This window comes from Alligator mississippiensis, chromosome 2 (assembly GCF_030867095.1).
Source record: "Alligator mississippiensis isolate rAllMis1 chromosome 2, rAllMis1, whole genome shotgun sequence".
In the NCBI taxonomy this organism is placed as follows: Eukaryota; Metazoa; Chordata; order Crocodylia; family Alligatoridae; genus Alligator; species Alligator mississippiensis.
The window spans coordinates 124,070,325-124,091,068 of record NC_081825.1 but is presented as its reverse complement, the minus strand read 5'-3'; the positions used below and the strand labels follow the sequence as shown (position 1 = coordinate 124,091,068).

Sequence of the window (20,744 nt, the reverse complement as noted above, 5' to 3'; positions counted from 1 at the left end):
TCGCCGAAAAAGGCACTGCAGTCTGTGTTCGTGATTGCAGTGCCCCCGGCAGCTGGTGGGGGACATGGCTCCAGCGGCAACAGGAGTGGTGGCAGGAGCCTGGCGGCAGCAAGCACAGAGCTCACAAGGAGCTCTGTGTTTGTAAGTGTATCAAGTGTATTTAAAATGCGGGTTTGGCATTTGCGAATATTTGAAACCACGAGAGCAAGGGTTTCCTGTGTTGTACTTTCAATTATTGGAAATCAGTTTGGTTAAAACAAGCCCATAGACTAAAGGAAATTGAAATAAACCTCTCTTTTATGGAAGGCTGCATCTTGTAACTCTTTTTTGTCTGACTGACAGATATAAAATGTCACAACAATGAAAGAAATTACTAAAATATCAGCAATATGATAAATAAAACTATATTCATATCTAAAAACACACACAGGATCACATAATGTTACACACAGAAAAAGCCACATAAAAAGTTGTTTTTCCCCTATTCTTTTCAGTCACTATGGTACCTTTCATGGGGAAAATGACATCCATCAATAGGCAGGTCATCATGTGTGAAATAGTGATCATCCACTACAATGAGCAAAAAGGGGAGGAGATGGTAAAGTGACATGCGAAGTAACTGGCAAGTAGAGAAGGTCAGAGATGCAAGGTGATTACCTTGTCAAATGAGATATGAATTAAAAATTCAGTTGTCTCCAATATCCCTAAAACAATGTTGGTTGATATCAGGGAAGGTATAGCATGGGATGGATTTCATTAGATATGCCCTGTTCATCTCCCCTTCCTCAAAACCATCTACTACTTGCCATTGTTGAAGACAGGACATTAGACTAGAGATAGCTGATGATTAATTTGCCCCGGTATGTCACTTCTTATGTTCTTACCTTTCCCCCCCTATAAGGGTTCAGTATGGTACTAGATTAGTCAAGTAGGTTACATACAGGATTCAGGAGGATGGTGAGGAAGAGTTCCCCTCCTTGGATGCTTTTGTCCAGTTCTAGAGGACCTCCAGGATATTCCTTGTAGAAAATTGTGTGCGTGAAAAGGCCACAGGTTTGCCTAGGGAGTACCTGAGAACAAAATAAAAATGCCAGTGACATGAGCCTACTTCTGTAAATCTCATTCAAAAAGCAGGAGATGGCAGAAACATTGCTGATTTTGCTCCCATATGGATTATTTTGTTCTTATCGTAGATGAGCACGATATTGCTCGTTGATAACTCCAACTGCCTGTTAAAAAGTGGCTGCACCACTGTGTTCCAAATCCTTCATTGAGACCATTCTATTCATTTCACATAGTAATAATTCAGGGTTTGTTTTCAGGGTTTTGTAACAGGAAGAAAAAAGCTTCTCCTCCTTTAGCAAGGTTAGTTTATTAAAAGATAAGTAGTGCTTCTTGGCCATCTTCACTATCTCAAGCTATTAATCTTCTTGCTAGTGAGATATTGCACAAAATCTGTATTTCAGGTTTCAGGCAGAAGAAATAGTTCTTTCTTTTCTCTGCCCTGAAAATCAAATTCCCTTCCACAACTGAAATATATACAGGGGCTGGCAGGACTGTTGCATGAGTATATCCTGAGGTCAGCTCTACATACCATCATAAATCATCAGATTGTGTGTCAGGATTAAAAAAAAACTGGTAGATGGAAAAAAAACCCCAGTGAACCAAAGCATCCACCTCAGTTATTCTGTTAACTATTTAATCACAAGACATCAAAACTCTTAAGATTTATTGGCATTATTCAGTACTTGTACAAGCCTTTCCCAAAAATGAACTACATTTTTAGCTAGTTTACCATTTGGATTATCTCTTTGTATTCAGTCAAATCAAAATAAATCAATGAAAGATCACATTCAATAAAGCATCTAAGCATATTTAAATGCTTGAAGAATTATGATCCTACTTGCAATTAATTGAAATCTACATTGTAACTTGTTACTGTGTTATCAATTACATTTTATTTTCCTAAATATATTAGATAAAGTTCTGTCTTTGAATGCAAGTCCATATCTTTTGTTGAATTCAATAGGAGTTATTTCTTTAATGGCCCAGGGCACAGTTGGCCAATCCTGATTTCTATTCTGAGTATTGGGAAAATTCCAACCTGTGTAATTACCTTCTACCTGTCATAATTCTCCTTGTCAATTGAATTCTTCTGGGTTATTTACTTTAATCTGTAGCATATTGTTCCACCTGGTTGTTAAGATACGCCAAGTGATTCTTACAGGTTATTTGGTCTTTTTGCAGCTGAATGGATGGTGTAAATGCCTTTGTTTCCTATCACCTGGTTGCATATCCTTCAATATCATTGGCCATGCTTCTAGTCCCTCTACAGTGCAAACTGCAAAGGTCCTTCTACTATGGGAATATTAGAAAACAAAATCTAAACCAAAACCTTGCATACTGGAGAAGAAAATCACTTCTCCCATTCATTTTTTTTCTTTGCTGGTTTCCACATCTTTTCATGCATAATTATGAGTCAGACTGGGGATGCAATCTTTTTTGTCGTTTTAAGAAATATTTCTAAGATATAATGAAATGCAGTGTACCATGATGCCATTATGGATGAAGCCCCGTCTGTGTCGTGCAGGTTTCAGATGGGGATACTCTTCTGTGCTGGTGACCCTGATACTCCAGACCTTCTTCCAGGCCTCATAGAGCTGAACATGTACTGGGTAGACCCCAGAATGGTGCGGAGCCACCGCATAGCCCATACCAGTTGGAATACCATGCTCCTGAAACACAGCAAGAGAAACAGCATATTGGAGTACTGGAGAACAAAGTTATGCAATTTGTTCATCCTTTTTTTCTGCAAAATGGTTTCTTTAAAGAATTCATCACACTTAGTCATGTATGCTTTTACATAGAAGACATACTAAAAGAGGAGAGAGATGAGAAGGAAAGCAACTCTTTGGTATTACAGTGTAATAACTACAGGAGGATAAATCATCATTAGACTGAACTACCATTATAATGAACAGATTTAACTGCCTGCTTATTATGCATTTTGTATCTTTGTAATATATAGCTGGCTGTTTGGTAAAGTAGTTCTGGAAAGGTTGGTAAGTGATGCTGTTTGCCTAGTAACTTTTCAGTCAATATTCAATCAATAAATGAGTGTTGGGTGTGATAATTGATGTTTGTTTCTATTTTGAAAATGCAAGAAAGATTTTGCTGGTTAGGAGCATATTTGTTATAAAGATTAATATACATATATTATCGCTCTCTAAACCTGCTCTTGATCCCTAAGGTCAGCCAAAAGCGACCTCCAGCGAGTACCATCAGTAAATCAACTCCACTTGGTGAAAACACATGGTAGGTCATTCTTGGCCACTGCTCTTCAGTTTTTGAACATACTCCCTCAAGGGCAATCAGATTCTGATCCTGGACATCAGGTACAACTAGCAACTGATTACTAGCAACATGGCAATACCTTTCTATTTGAGTAAGTGTTGACCAAACAAAACTAGGGCAAGATGTTGTTTTGTGGGTCCCTGGTTTGATTTTGGTATTCTAGTTGCCCTTTTAAGTTGTTCTGTTCTCTTACTGTAAGCTGTTCTTAACCTTTGGTAGGAAGGCAGGTATATATATTTAAGAAAGAAAGAAAGAAATATACATAAAGAATGTTTCTCTGTCTTTTTCATAATTTTCATCAAAAGCAGACTTTAGTGTCCAGCTTTGCAATATGTTCTGCATTTGTTCAATCTGGTCTCTTAAAACGGACTCAGGCTCTTTTTTCTGAACTAGCTGAAAAATGTTAAATACCACATGTACTTTAGAACCAGCCATTTTCAGAAATAAGACTATTTATTGACTTTTCCTCCCCTATTGCTTTCAGATATAAAGTGAACTGCTGTTCAAACCTCTTTAATTTCTCCACATACTCAGAGAATTTCACGTTGGGTAAGTCTCTTTCGATTCTTCCTTTTTTCCACAGAGGATGTTTTCTTAGTTCATTTCGATCCCAGTATCATGCTGCATTCTATGATCACTCAGTGTCCTAGATGCTTGCCTTTAGATTCCCTCCCTCCGCCCCCATGTTGGGCATCAAATGTATTTACATAATGAGACCTTCATTACTCAATATCCAGACGCTGTGTCTGGGAAGCTCAGCACAGTCACAGTCTTCTGTACCACACCATGGGCTCACATCTCTCTTCTGCTAAATGAAGACTTGCTAGTTCTCAGAATAGATAGGCCATTTTCCATTCAAATATAATTGATACTTGGAGGAAAACTGCTAAAACTCTGGATCATAACTGTTGCCCTTTCTCTTGTCCATATTATCTAATAACTGTTGATTGCTTTTTTAATTCCAGCAGTAGCACATTCTGCTAGACACTTAACTTAGCATAGACGGGCCTTTGATCCTTTGATCAAATTAAATAAAACCTATGGGGAACATTTGTTCACACTTCACACAGCATAACCCGTTACATTATCTACTATCTCATAATAAAGATGCAGCTCTGAGGTCTCTGGCTGTTCTGGGAGGGCCAGAGAGGGGGGAGGACGGGTGCAGGAGACTCTTTCATACTTCTACTGATAGCAAAGTTTATTTTTGGTGCATAATTGCCATCATCTTTCTGCTAGATCTATATGAAGCAGGGGTCAAGTCTATATTATGAGCAAAGGTATCAATAAATTTAAGGCCAAATTTAAGTATAGGAAAGTAACGTATGAACTAAGTTTGCTGAAACATTTTGGCCTTCTCTAAACAAATACATTGATAAAATGTCTGAATGTTCTGTGATACTTCTACTACAAAATGTTCTTATTTATATGGTAGCAAGCACATAGCAACACCAACTAAATCCGGCCCCGTATGCTGACAGTTAGGTACACAAATATTTACAGAGAGACTGCATAACCAGAGATCTTATAGTAAAATGAATAAAGCACAAACAGGATAACAAAGGAAAATGAGGCACCAATAGCTCAGGTTGCCTAATGCCACATGGGAAGTAAATGTCAGGTTCAAGAACATGTAAGTTCATTATATATGACTGCTTTCTCTATGCTAAATTCAGTACTAAGTCCAGTACTAAATTAGTTCAGGGTCATACCACAACCAATATAAATAGAACAAGATGCATAATACAGTAGCCGACTAATGACAGAGTTCTGGAGACTCAAAACAGTTGATAATTTCTTGCACACAATGTGGCCAGGTACAGACATTACACCTTTTCTGGTTTAGGTGGTCAGAAACCGGTTTGTACTCAAACAGAACAGAAGTTTAGAGCACATAGACTGGTTTAAAAATGGTGGATCCCAGTCTAAGATAGATCTGGATTGATGTGGTATCAAACTTAATTGATCTAGGTTAGAACAGCAAATCAAACAAGGTAGGTCACTGACCAAAAGCATCCCAGGCAGGGAGCTGTACAGGCTGTAGCATACCCAGCTCACGCAGGGAATGGAGGTTTCTCAATGGGCTCTGGCACACCCCCCGGGGTCCCCCATGCCTCCCGTGATCCAACGCAGTGCCACGGAGCCAGGCACAGCTGAGCACCCTTTCACTAGTCAGACACTCCATTAGAGGTCTTTGCTCTTGTATGGGAATTCAGAATGGCAATATTTTTGAAGAAATGTAACTGATTTCATGTAGGAGTTTGTATCCAAAAATAATACGTTTTATTGACTTTCCCCACAATGACCAGTCAAAATAGGAAACTCTATTGGTTAACAATTAAATTTTGTATCTTTCCATTAAACCAAATTACTACAAGGTTCAGAGTATATCTAACTATTATATTTAGATCACCCTGAACAAGGTTAGGGTGATCTAAATGCCTAGGTGAGGAACTGTTAGCAGGGCTTAGGTCATCCTAAAAATGGTATGCCTGATTTAGTCTCCACCAAACCTAGTGAATGCTTGCAGACATTCATGGTGAAGTATCAAGGTTGGGAAAGTCCAGCTACTCTCCACAGCCCCAGGGCTATGCTTTTTGTGCCCCTGTCAAAGCTGATTGGGCTAGTTTTACCCCTTCTCCCACAGACTGGGCAGCTCTCCTTGTGGAGTCATTACCCCTGTGCCCCCCAGGCCTACCAGCTTCCTCTGGACCTGTCCCCCCCCACATCCCCCCCCCCCCCATTTACTTGCCTCCAGTTGCTCGTACTTCCTTTCAGGAAGCAGTGAATGAACTAAGACACCTAAACCTCAGCTGGGTCCTATGAATTCTTGTTTTTACCCTCAATACTGTATTCTCTGTGTACCAAGAATTCCCTGCTTTCTTTCTGTTTGTGCTCCCTGGGAACAACAGATTGGTGTAAAAATAGTGGACACTGTTAGTGGATACTAGGGAAGGGAAGGAAAGCGATTTGAAGGTCTTTATGTGCTGCAACTACTTCTGTCACCTTCTTTTAGGATATGAGCAGGTTTCCAATTTTGGAGTGGTTAAATCTGCTTTGCTATTTTACCTGGGCCTCAAGGGACAATTTTTATCTTAGCTTAAATGGCAATGTGAGTAAAAGGCACACAAGTGTCCAGAGGGTTGGACAATAGACAGGATTCATTACTAGAGCCAGGGAGATGGGGAAAAGGCAATTCAAAAAGTTGTCAATTTTTTGTACTCCGCAGGAACACTGGGGAACAAAAAAACAGAATATGATTTTGTCAATGGCTGTGTGGAAAGATATAAAAAAATAGGATTTTTACCAAGTCAATAAACTAGTATCTCAGTTTATAAAACAGATTTACAAGTAGACAAGATAAAAAATCAAAGTGGGCGGACAGTAAGGCACATATTGCTGAATGAAAATTCAATATTCATCCCTTCTCTGTTGCTGGCTTTGAAATTCAATGTAAAATTAATTGTTCTTAAAAAATAAAACTTCATATTTGCTATCAGGAACATGAAGTGGGCATAAACATGAAGTAAGGAAAAGGAAAAGTAAGATTTTTGATAACTTTTACTCTTTTTATAATAAATCTCGGGTTTTACACTGAGCTCTGAGAGTAATCTTGGAATCATTGTCTCATGGATTGGAATTACTGTCTGTTCTCACAAGTGATAAAAGGGATGTCTGACCTTCCAAAATGACTGGGTCAATCATAGCAGTTTTGCAGTTAGGTCTGGCAATCGTTCTCTAGATGGTCTTTTTTTACCAATGGATTTTCCTACTGAAAAAGGAAATTATATAGCCATATATATTTCCATTTTTTGAGAGAATTAAAAAAAATCCTAGATATTGATAGTCTGTAATCAAATACCATTTTTATCTTGCCCTACTCCTCCTAGCCTCCTATGCGCTATTCTCTCTCTTTCTCTCCCCCCCCCATCCCTCCATTTTTTATTTTGTTTTCTTTTTCATTGTTTATAGTAATTCAAAATTATGGACGAACTGGGGAAATTCCTAGCTTAAAAAAGGGGATTCTTGGGTGCTTGCCATTTGGACAATATATCCTAAGCATTTTAAGAATCATATCATAAGAACAAACTCACAGGCCCAGGTATTTGTTTTTCAAAGAGTAAGGGCAGAAAAAAAGCAATACAATCATTAGGCATCAGTGCATCTAAATATCCAAAATGTTGTTCCACAATCCAAGAAGTCATGGTTATGAAGCTCTGAAGCCTGACTGATTCCCTGTCTGGTGGCAACAGATATTACGGTGGCATTTAGGTAAATACATGTTAGTCCTTCTCAAAGCACATGGAGCATATTGTATCCTGTCCTTTTTAAATGTTTGTGCAAATACAATGGGACACGGAATTTTGTTCGATTACTACCTTCACCTGCCACGCCAACTTCAATGCATTTTGCAAAAAGAAAACCAGAATGTGAAACCAAGAAAGGAGATGCATGTGCACAGTCACCAAGTTGTACTTGCTCAGTCCAAATATCTGATTTAGTATGGCAAGCCCTCTGTTTTAATGTTTGAAATACACCCACTGAAATTATTTGCTCCAATTTTGATATCATTATGTTAGATGAAGCAGTTCATACTAGACCTGCATATATATTACTGAACTTTTTGATTTAGCTAAAGAGAGAGGTGACAGGTTGGATGTGCAACTTTAAAATGTCACCTTGCAGAATTAGGAAATTAACGTAAGCTATTATCTCTTTCTAGTGCTAATGTTACTGAAGTAGGGTGAGATTTCCTGGAAAAGATTAAAATGTATTTTGTCAGTTTAATATGTTTTTATAATATAGCAGATATTTGGTGAATGCATTTGCCACATTCTTAGTTGTCAAGAATTGTGTGCATCATATTTTATCCCCTTATAACTTATGATTTTTAAAGGTGTACTTTTTTGTATAATACTTAATTACCGGTGATAGCATGGGAATTCTATTGCATGCTTAAACAAGAGTGATTTTCAATTCAATTTTAAGTTAATTTATTTTAAATTTCATCAAAACTTTCCATTTTAGAGTAGATTAGTATTTTTGTGAGTTCTGTGGAAGGTAGAGTTCTCAACAGAATGATTATATACTTTATCCAGTGTGGGGCATAAGTTTCCAATTTTAGGTACGCAAGTACAGATGTGAACAGAATCTTTTCTGTTATTTTACAGCAGGTATAAAAAGCCATGGCCACCTTTAATTGCTTCTAGGAAAGAGGGGCATGTGATCAAGGCCCTGGATATAGGGCACATCCAGACATGTGCATATTTGTGCACTGCTTTGTGCCCCAGGGCATTCCCCTGCACACGTGCTCCAATGCGTGCCAAATTGTCCCAGGTGGGGTAAGACAGACTGCAGCCAGCACCTGTGCTGGCCACAGCAGCCTTACTGGGGGTCTCCAGGGGCAGCAGTGGTACCAATCTGACCTCACAGAGCCTGGCCAGCAGCCAGAGTGGGGCTCTTGATGGCCAGCCACTGTTTGTGCCAGCACACACTGTTGCTGCATGCACCAAGCTGCTTTTTTTTTTTTAATTTTTTTTTGACACCAGGAAACCCTCCCCCCCACCCCATGTCAAATTTTGGCACCGTGCTGAAAATTAAGAGAGCAACAAATGGGTGTACATGGACTGCATGCAGTTTGTGGTGCCTCAAACAGTTTTGAGGTACTGCAAACTGCACATGCATGCTCATCTGGACAAGCCCATAAGGTCTGGGGTCAGTTCCTGGCTCTGCCACATATTTAATGAATGATCTTTGGTAGGTCATTTATTCTGTGCCTTCTGTATCTTCTATGTGAAATGAAATATGTTAGGCTGAAAGTCAGAGCAGCAGATGGGTATGCTGGCTTTGTTAAAAAAAGAAAACTATCGAGAATGAAACCAAGACCATCAAGGCTTGGGGTCCTGAGTAAACGTAACTGGGGAAAGAGCAGAGCAACCACTGGGGCTAGATAGAGGTCCAGACTAATTTGCTGAATCATAGATAATCATAGAGAAGTAAGGCCAGGCAGGACCACAAAAGTCATCTAGTCCAACCTCCTGCCAGAGGCTGGATCATCCCTATCCAAACGATCCCATATAAATTAATTGTCTACTCTCCTAGCAAAACTACACCGAGACTCAGCCACACCCTTATTTGCCACAGGTAAAGCAATGTTGTTGGCAGATGTTCCTATTGTTGCAAAAGTTGTTAAAATACATTGAAGAGCTTCCAGGAAAAGGGCCACCTCCCCACTACAGAGGAAAACAAAAGCTCTCCCCCCCACCCCCCCATCTATACCAACCTGATCATGGGGTAAAATTCCTTCCTGACCCCAAATATGGCAACAGCCTGACCCTGAGCAGAGAGGCAAGACCCTCTAGCCAGCAACCTACAGGTTGATGTCCCTCTAGCCAGGAATCTCCAGCAGGGAGTATTGACAAACCTCAGCCAAAATCCCCAGCCTTGACTGCAGTCAACACCCAAAGTCTCTGACGAGAATGTATGTTCAAGAGGGGAAAATAAATTCCCTCCTGGCCCTATGTGGCAACCAGCTAAGCCCAAAAACATGGGAAATACCCATAGTAGGGCATAGATATAACTACCCCTTAACAATGTCTTTCCAACCTCTTTTTGAACAACACCAATGATAGAGATTTATAAACTTCCCTAGTTAGTCTATTCTACTGCCTCATTGTTTTGTGAAGACATTTTTCCTAATCTAAACCTACTTTGGTGCAACTTCAAGGCATTTGTCCATTTGTCCATGTCCTACTCTCTGCAGTAAGACAGAAAAGATGTTTCCCTTCTTCTTTATGGCAGCCCTCAGGTATTTGAAGATTAATATTATGTCCTCTCTTAAGCATCTTTTTAGCAAGCTGAAGATGAGTATATTCTTCAATTTCTTCTTGTATGACTTGACTTAGAAGCCTTATATTATTTTTGTCATCCATTCCTCGATCTTCTCTAACTTTCCACGTGCTTTTTAAAATGTGGAGTTAAAAACGTGAAAACAAGCTGCTTTTGGAACAACGTGTGCTTATCCACCTGGTAATTGGACGGAAATATCTACCATTCACAAATCTGAGGACATCAGATGCTCATTAAGTATTGGAATATATACAAACAAACACTATCATAGACACTGCACACACTCCATAGAAATCTCTCTCCCTTCATACCACTAATTACAGATCCTACAAAGGATACCAGAAGAGGTTAGCATATCTTTATTTTATTTTGGTTTTGTTTTTGTTTTGGGGGATTGACTATGCATATGATTTGGATAATTTATTTACCTGTCTCAGTGCCCTTGTGTATAATGCGTGGATAAATATTTGAGATTTTTTTAGTGTCTATGGTTTACTCCATTAGAGGCCATAAAGGATTTCTAAGTCATCAGACAGAAGTACAAAATATAATTAACACCCCCCTCTGCAATAAATGATTTAATAAAATTTTACTTTCCATTTTCTGAATTGATTTCTTAAATGTGATATGTTTATGTAAATAAGATATTAGGATAAGAACATTCTGGCTGGTAACTTTCTATAATTTTAATAAGGAAATTAAACCTCATTTTCTGTTTTTTTCTGAATATCTGACAGTTTTAAATCCACATATCAAACAGAATTATAAGGTTAAAGGGATCTCAAGGGTCTGCTAAGCCAAACTCCTAGGCAGATGAAGAAAACCTGTATAGTTGGGTGGATAATGATGCAAAGAAACTCAAAAGTAAGAATAGTACCCATTGTCTATACAGAATGGATATATCAAATGTAGGGGATTTACAGAAAAAAGAAAAGAAAAGAAAAAAGGGTACAAGAACTTAAGTTTTCCTTTCCCCCATACAAGAGTAGTATAGTGTCTAGAACAGACAACTGCAAATCCTGGTAGATTTGTGTTAATACATTTTGATTGATATGGACAGTTCATTTCCTTTAGTTATTGCTTTCTAACTCTCACAGCACATTCTGTTGGCAGAATAGATTCCTTAGAGGCTGAGAATATTGTGAAGAAAACAGACACTTGACAAGAAAGAGATGCTGCAGCTGAGGCTACAAAAATATCTACTGGTAATGCCAGCTGCTGTATCAATCATTCACATGTATATGTAACAGAGTCTGGTGCTGCACAAGAGTCTCCTAACTTCCTGTTGGGTCCTGGGCAGGCAGAGGTGAAGGTAGGAGGGAGGCACCAATGCCGCCCTGTGTCAGAATATGTCATTTCTTCCATCAAGCAGTTGCTAAACAGCTTGGAAGCTAAAAGCCTTTCCTTATATGCAAAATTTGAGTGGACTTACCAAAGACAGTATCTTGAGAGTTGTTTATTTTTTTAAAGTAACAGTCTGTAAAATATCTGCCTCAAAAAAAGAACCAATGTCCAGATCCACAAATCTCAAAAGGTACCCAACTTGAAAGCAATGGGTGTTATTAATCTAAATTCACCTTACAATACCGACAAATGTAAGGTACTCCACCTTGGAGAAAAAAACCTGCATCATGCTTATAGGCTCGACAGTGCTACACTCACTAGCACCAAGGTCAAAAGAGACTTGGGGGTCATGATTGACCACAAGATGAACATGAGCCACCAATACAATGTCGCAACTGGTAAAGCAAACCAAACGCTGGCTCGCATCCATAAATGCTTCTCAAGTAAATCTCAGGATGTCATCCTCCCGCTGTACTCAGCCTTGGTAAGGCCACAGCTGGAGTACTGCATCCAGTTCTGGGCTCCACAATTCAAGAAGGATGTCAAGAAGCTTGAGAGAGTCCAGAGGAGAGCCACACGCATGATCAAAGGACAAGAGAACAGGCCTTATGAAGAGAGGCTGAGAGCCATGGGGCTCTTCAGCCTGGAAAAGTGCAGGCTCAGGGGGGACCTGGTGGCAGCCTATAAGTACATCAGGGGTGTGCATCAGGACCTGGGGGAAAGCCTGTTCACCAAAGCGCCCCAAGGGATGAGAAGGACCAATAGTCCTCAACTCCTCCACAACCGTTTTGTGGAAGAACTTTACTGTCCGAGCCCCCAAGGCCTGGAATAGGCTTCCTCCAGAGGTGGTGCAAGTACCTACTCTGCACTCCTTTAAGAAGCATTTGGGCGCTTATCTTGCTGAGATCCTTTGACACTAGCGACTTCCTGCTTCTGAGGCGGGGGGCTGGACTTGATGATCTCCCAAGGTCCCTTCCAGCCCTGATGTCTATGAAATCTATGAAATCTAAATAACAAGTACTTCTGGACTTGACTGATTTATATATATATAATTGTGCAAAGCACTGTTGTAATGTTAGTAAGGATTAATATCCAATATAACAGATGGGTATATGATGGTAGAGAACACAGTGCAACTTAGTAGTAGAACTCAAGTTAGAATTTAGGAATTTTCACTTATTCCCCTGCTCTAAATAAGAGACCATACTCCTTGCCCATGTCACAACCAAATTAAATAGTGCCCATGTCACAAACAAATAAAACCATTCAAAACAGTTTTTTTCTACACTAGGTTAACTAAGGGTTAACAATAATGATAATAACCGCTTTTTTGCTGCACATGTCAAAAAAAATTTATAACTGCGACACCAACATAAAATAAAACTTAGCCTTCTGTGCTATACATAAATCATTATAACTGGTCAAAAAACCCCCCAAATAACCCTATGATAACACCCTAACAAAGACCGCTAAATAATTGGCGATTCTAATTAAATTTATGACGTGACAAAAAACAATTGGCTATTACACAAATAAAACCCATCTTCACTTCTGTGAAGAACGGGAGACCTCCGCACACACACCTAAAAAACCTCTAAACAGATACATAAAAATAACTAACAAATTAATCTCTTATCAATCTCCCCCGTCTCGACCTTATCAGACATAAATCAACGACCTACCGGCCCGATTTTTTCTCCGTTTATCTACCTGACCAAAAAACTCTTATGCAGACCGACCTATGACCTACAAACCTTAAACTATAACTAACCAAATATCTCTGACCTCCGCTATTCACCACCTTGACGACATAAATAAATAATCTTACTTTACAACCGATAAGTGTCCACCTAAATAATTCCACTCCAAGCGTCACAAATACTCACCTAACGGCCTTCTAAGACCCCGGACCCTTATCTGCCCGGATAAGAGTCAAAAAGAGCTACTGGCCGGCTGCCCTAAATCCCAACATGGAGTCATGAACAGGATCAAAAAAAAATATAATAAAATAAAAATTAATTAAAAACTGCCCCTAATATAGTGTGGGGGGGGGGGGCGCCATATAAATAACACAAATAAATTATGGGCCCACATCGCTTATCACCAAGTGAACAAAACAAAGTCAGGGTGCGTCAACAACTACTTCTCGCTGAGAGGAGAAAAAAAAATAAAAAAAAAAATAAAAAACTCCAAATAAAACAAACAAAAAATAATTAATATAATATCACTCCTACTACATAAAAATACAAACTTAAAAACCCAGTTAGCTACAGTCAGCAAAGCTGCTGCAGAGATGACAACATACCAAAACCCTCCGTTACCACCAAAAAATAACACCAAAAAAAATAAGCTGCCCGAAAGACCTAAAAAAAACAAAACAAAGCCACAAAAAAAAACAGATAAAACTCCACCCAACAAGTTCACCCCCTAAAATGACGTCACTTCCAACGGCCCCACCTCCATACCACAGGGAGGGGACAACAAACAAAAATCCAATCCTCCCATCAAACACAATAACAACTACAGCTACCACTCATCCTATAACAATAACCAAACAAATTACCAACCCAAACAGTACAACCACCACCACCACCCTTAATATCATCAAAACATACATAAAGATTTATAAAAAAAAAAAATCATCACACTTCACCTTCTCCTCAACCTGCTCATTACTCAGCCAACAAAAAATCTTTTAAATCAACTTCCATGACTACAAACCCTTATAAAGCCAACAACCACAAACTCAGCCATGACCATAAACTATCTTACTACATATCCAATCAAACATCTAAGGCCAAAACATTCCCAATTCAACTCACAAAAAAAATCAAGACTACCACCCCAAAAAACACCAAAAAAAACCCCATGTTTGGGTTCCTCCTAAACCACTTCACGCTTACCAAACAACGATTACAAGACCTAAAAGATACAAAACAACGACAACTAACACATATACTAGGCTACCAGCCTCGACCAATACCACCAACCGGTCCAGGCCCTAAAAACACCCACGCCTAACAACACACTCCAAATAACACCACAGCCTGCCCCAACAAACAACTACTCAAAGGTGGCATCTATAAACTATCCCAACCACTACAACATTATACTCATAAATATACAAAAAACAATTTAATTGTTTTTTAGTTTTCTTTGTTTATTTATCTGTTCATTTGTTTTATTCCCTTATAAACCCAACAATAACAAAAAAACAATCTGTGACTGCCTGATCACAAAAATCACTAAACACCCACCTACAACACACCCAGGTGGACGCCACAATGGCCGCCTGCTCATATGTCACAAGCAGGGTTGCCGCTCTATTCCTGCTGTTACCAACAGATTCCTCAACAAACAAAGCTAACTTCAAAACCTCCAACTCGGTCCTAAACCTTCTATCAATTTAGACCAAAGATATAACTAACGACTCATTTTATAGTTTTTCTTTTCCTATTAATAATCTTATACATACTTGTTTTGTTTTGTTTTAAAACCTATTCGAGACTTTACACAATAAAGCCAAGTCATAATATTTTAAATAAAAAACTCTAAATTATTAAAAAAAAACAACATTAATAATCTAAATGTTTAGGGGATGTCACAAAAAAATCAAATATAAACAAAAACATTAATTAAAAAAACATAAAAATTTTTAAAAATGATAATAAAAGGGGACAAATAATCAAGGTTCTAAAAGAACCTATACATTAAAAAAAATGATTAAAAAAATAACAATAAAAAAATTAAAAAGGCCACTAATAACGATACAAAAAATTAATATTTTCAAAACTACAATTTAACTCAAATATAATAAACCACAATTTTAAAAACCCTCCGTATAAAAAACATTAATCTAATACCTCACTCTCAATTACCTTAAAAAAATCAAATTAAAAAAAAATACATAAAATCAAAAATAACAATTTACTGCGTTTAAATTAATTCAAATGTCGGCGTCTTTGATTATCTTATGTTTACCATAGATCATAATAGCCATTATTATATTTATATATTTTAGTTATTAAATTTTACAATATCTCAAAACAAAATTAACCACGCTTTTTGTTTTTATATATACCCGCTTACCAAACACTAACAATAATAAACAAAATAGTCTATACATAAACATAATGTGACTTGCTGTGCCATAGACAAGAGGACATGTCACAAGCAAATTAAATAGTGCCCATATCACAAACAAATAAAACCATTCAAAACAGTTTTTTTCTACACTAGGTTAACTAAGGGTTAACAATAATAATAACCACTTTTTTACTACACATATCAAAAAAAAAAATTATAACTACAACACCAACATAAAATAAAACTTAGCCTTCTATACTATACATAAATCATTATAACTGGTCAAAAACCCAAAAAATAACCCTCTGATAACACCCTAACAAAGATCGCTAAATAATTGGTGATTCTAATTAAATTTATAACATAACAAAAAACAATTAGCTATTACACAAATAAAACCCGTCTTCACTTCCGTGAAGAACAAAAAACCTCCACACACCTAAAAAACCTCTAAACATATACATAAAAATAACTAACAAATTAATCACTTATCAATCTCCCCCGTCTCGACCTTATCAGACATAAATCAACGACCTACTGGCCCGATTTTTTCTCCGTTTATCTAGTTTGGCTTGATTCATAAAGCCAGGAATGCTGTGACCATAAGAACATATTTACTGTGAAATCATTTTTTGTCAATGTTGCTATTGAGTCTGATCAAAAGCCTCTGGAAGTGATTTGGAATTTTTCTATCAACTTCAGTGAAACTTGGATCATTCTGTAGAAGTATTTGTATATGTAATGTATCCGAAAAAAGAAACTGTAACAAAGTTAAACTTTCACTCAAAATTTAAATAGAATTTCCTATATCAGAGATCAGAAAAAGTAGGTATCACTGTATTCTTTTAAAATAATCTTAATAGTAAGCAGATCTCAAAAATATGGGCAGAAACCTAGGGGAAAATATGTAACAACTGCATTCACAGGGCCTTCTCAAGGAAATTATTTCCTTTCAACCCATTATTGTTTTCCAGCTCCATCAGAAAATGGAAAGTATTGGACTGAGACAGAGGGTGACCAGTCCTACCGATAATAGTTACATTTTTTTTTTTTTGTCTACAAGCTTCCAAAATGTTATTTTTATAAATGCCTTGGGGTAGAAGGCTCAGGCTTTGGTGGGGAACTAAGGGTCCCTCTAGACATGCAGATAAGGTGTGATGAGATCTGATGCACAATCCACACAATGACATCTCCTGCCATTCCACATGTGCATGGCAGAAGGCATGATCGTGGTACCCAGAATCAGATCCAATCACAACTTATTGCCAGTACAGGGGAAGCCCAGGGTCATGATCTTGGACTCCCCCTGCATTGACTTCACTGACAGGGCTTGCAGCAGGGGCAGCCTGTGGAACGGTGTCTCTGCTTAGAGACTTGTCAGCTGTGGGATTCACAGTGGGTAGTGCACCAGGCCACATATTCATCTAATGGTGTGATAAGAACAAGCCAAAAAGTTATTTCACACTTTCTGAGGAATAACTTTGTGTCCTATTCCTTGTTTTATCACATCATTAATTGATCAAACAAACATGTGCCTGGGTGTGTACACGAGGTGTGATTAACTGGTTAATCATGTTTTAATTGTAACATGTAGATGGGGACTGAGTTATCCAAAAGAAAACCCACAAAAAGTATGAGCTATACTCCAGGGTAACATAACAATAAATAACCCAGAGACTTCTGCTTGGCATCATTTATATGTTGGCCTTGTTAAATAATGAGACTCAGATTCAAATGGCGAAGTAAAAGAATAATGCCTGTTGAAAAACAGTTTGTTATAGTTCTGGACAGAGATATAAAATGGAGTAGAGAAGCAGTACTGGGTTCTATTCCTGAACAAGACATGATATTAAGAGTGAAAAAGTAGGAGAGGTTGCAAGATTACTCCAAATTCATGGCTGCAATATCTGTGTTAGATATCAGGGAGGTTGTCATGTCAGGAAGATAAATTTCTCCCACGGAGAGGAATTCACAGGAAGCCTTTTGAAAAGAAATGTTCTTGTAAGTAAATTGTAGAGCTACTACCGAATTCAAGGCTAAGAGGTCAGTACAACCCCTGTCCAACCATTAGCAGGTAATAAAACTATAATAAAAGCAGCTTTTCACTGCCACTCACTCTTTAGTTATAGACACCCCTAGAAGTCCCTGCCATTCAAAGAAAATGATTAGAGAGAGATGGTATTGTCTTTGTAGTTAAGGTTGCAAACAAGAATCTGTTATAACTGAGTGCTATTTTTAGTCCAAGTTGTGACTTTTACTCTTAAATATGGCTTGACCTAACTATTACCAACTTTACTAAAAACACTATGGAGAATTTCCCTTACAGGTTTAAGGAAAACAAGACAATCTATTTCTGGATTTCAAGTCATTTCAAGTTACTTTGTTCAAAAATTGTGCCACGTCTAAGCTTTGAGTTTCTAGCATCAGGTTGCTTCACCTACTTGAATTGGTTTATCCATTGCTAAACACAGTTTGCAAAAATCATGGATTCTATGGTCCATAAATGCATCACTTCAGAAAGCACAGTCAACAGTCAAGCAGGCTGGGAGATTTCGCTTAAAAATAATAAAAAAAACTAGCCTCAAATGAATATACAATGATAGAAAAGTTAAGACTTTAAAAAAGACCTTTCTCTCCCATCCCCACGAAACAATTAAATGATGATGTCAAGCATGTGGCATGGAATTAGTATGAAAATGCTTAATAAACAAAGAATGGTTATCGTTGATGGTTTCCTGAAGAGTTTCTGTTTGCGCTACAGCATTATAAAAGGGTAGGCTTAGATCTGAGAGTTTGGGTGCTTTAAGTAGCAGGTATGATATCATTTCGCTCTTTTGAATGGCTTTGGTTGCTTGAAGTTTCAACACTTTGTACAGAACCACATAATGTCTTTTCTAAAGAAAGTATTTATAGACCTCATTGTTTTCTCTTTGCCATGCTGCCTAACCAAGTGGAATTATACTGGATAGGCTCTAAATAGGTTTCAACATTACTTCAGAATGCTATTCCACTGAAGTTTATCCAGAGCTTTTAAAAGTTAATAATACAAATGGGTTAAATCAAACATCATTATGTATAAAGATCACTAATAGACAGACTAACCATCTGAGGGGCATTTGTAAATAGTTGCAGAGGTATTGTAAGGAACCTGAAATTAAGCAATTTCAGTTCTTGCCCCTCTGATCAGGTTCAGCTGTTGAACTCCAAATGAATATAGCTCTTAAAGTGAATTGGTCATTACAGGTAATGCATTTCCTGCACCTCTCTATTGTATCTGTACTGTATATTGTCTATTTACAATTATTTTCTTAAGCTATAAAGTAGAAGCATTACCAGCTGACTAACCACGAAGGCACTGAGTCTTTACACCCTTACAATTAAGACAGAGTTCCTCCTTAATAATTAAAGGCCTTATTATACAGTAATATTGGACTGCTTCTGGAGCCCTTAACCCCTGGATTGTCTGTGCATTAACACCTTAAAGTGGTTTTAAGCACTCTTATGCAGCTTAAATTTACACCACTCCAGGGCAGGATTATCTGTGATCCTCACAACCTAGTACCTGGTCCATTAAGGTGTGGCCACTCCCTACAGATGTACTGCCCAGTATCCCAGGATCTCTCTCCCCACCCCCCAACCACAGAGCATGGAGAAAAGCCTATCTTGTCTAACCAGCCGGTTAGTGGCAACTCACAGCTACAGCTCCTAATCCTGCCCTTGCTCACAAGGTCTCTAGTGGCAAATCACAGCTGTGAAGATGGGGACAGTTAGAGGTTTCTAGACTAAGGGTGCGACTGCTCCAAACTCCAACCTAGCAATAGAACTGATTTACCATTTGTGTAGTTCGCAGGGTAAAGTATGAGAAGGCCCAAAGATATGGGGACTATTCCAAAACTCAGTCCAAGTGCAAAGAAAAGTTCACCAACAACCTTTTCTGCAATGAATTTCCAAAGCCAGTATTAATCTGATTCTAGTTTTCTATATTTTTAGAAATATCCTAAATATTTTATAAAGCCTTTTAACTTTCTTTTTCTAGCACTTGCTGGAAAGTATATACATTCTCATAACTTATACTCACTAGTGCAAATTCCTTGTTGAGAATCATCTGCTCCACTAGTGAAGACTCGTTATGGAACAGATGAGGCTGCATGTGACTCCACATATGGGGAAACCACCAGAATTCATCCACAGATCTCAATAACAGGTCATCACCTTCATCTTCCTCTTCCGTTCCTGAAAAATAAGGATAAAGGGGTTACATGCTGAAAGGAGCAATTAACTGTATGTTTTAAAACATTCAGTTAGGCAGTCTTCAAACCTAATGCCTAATGGATTTCTATTACACTTGTAAAAATAGACTGCATAATGCGAAGGCAAGGATAATCTGAAGTATTGTGATTGGTATTTTTCTCTCACTTTCTTTGCATTAAACTAATTAGTAATAACAATAATTGAATTTCAGGGGCTGGCTGGAAGAGGGCTCATGGCTTAGGAGTGCCCAAAGCAACTGAGTATGTTTTTGTCTTGTTTGGCCTTCAAGGTGCATTAATAGTTGTCCAGGAGAGAAGATTATAGATGCATTACTTTTTTTTGTGCTTGATAGCTAACAGTTATTACAGCACTAATGTTTGTTTTCTAGGCCATTGTATCTATAGAGACAACAACAGGAACCAAATATTTAAATTTTCTGAAAATTCAAATTTACTGTCCCCAAAACTGGTTACTAACGTCCTCTCCTCATTTAACAATTTCATCGAATGAAAACCTGATGGTAATGTTGAATATGCAAACTAACTAAGCACTGAAATCAAGCTGTAGTAAGCAGGGTTTTAAAAGTGTATCCTCCAATAACAAGTGCAGAGCAGAGTTTTTGTAGTTTGCTCACCTTATTTTTCAGAATTTAAAGTTTAACTTTTAAAACAAGGGTTACTTGCTAATGTTTGTGATGACTGTCATGTTGTAATTCAAGCAGGAACAAGCACATCTGGTTATAAAAAAAGATGTTTTTTCAGTTGAGAACTGATGCAGTGCTCCTTTCTGGAGTTTGTAGACGCAGACCCTGTTAAAGAGTACTGGAGATCTCTGACTGTTCAGTAGCTTGTTACTACTGC

At 38.0% G+C, this 20,744-nt stretch overlaps 1 protein-coding gene across 1 annotated transcript in view; it reads right to left on the bottom strand.

Annotated features, from left to right (window-relative positions):
- Window positions 1–20,744, bottom strand: part of NDST4 (N-deacetylase and N-sulfotransferase 4) — a 182,127-nt gene that overhangs the window by 89,442 nt on the left and 71,941 nt on the right. Inside the window, exons 6-8 of the mRNA XM_006269625.3 lie at window positions 19,712–19,866; window positions 2,550–2,735; window positions 942–1,070 (exon numbers count right to left, since the gene is read on the bottom strand). Coding sequence (XP_006269687.1) covers window positions 942–1,070; window positions 2,550–2,735; window positions 19,712–19,866 — 470 coding nt within the window. The remainder of the gene's footprint in view (window positions 1–941; window positions 1,071–2,549; window positions 2,736–19,711; window positions 19,867–20,744) is intronic.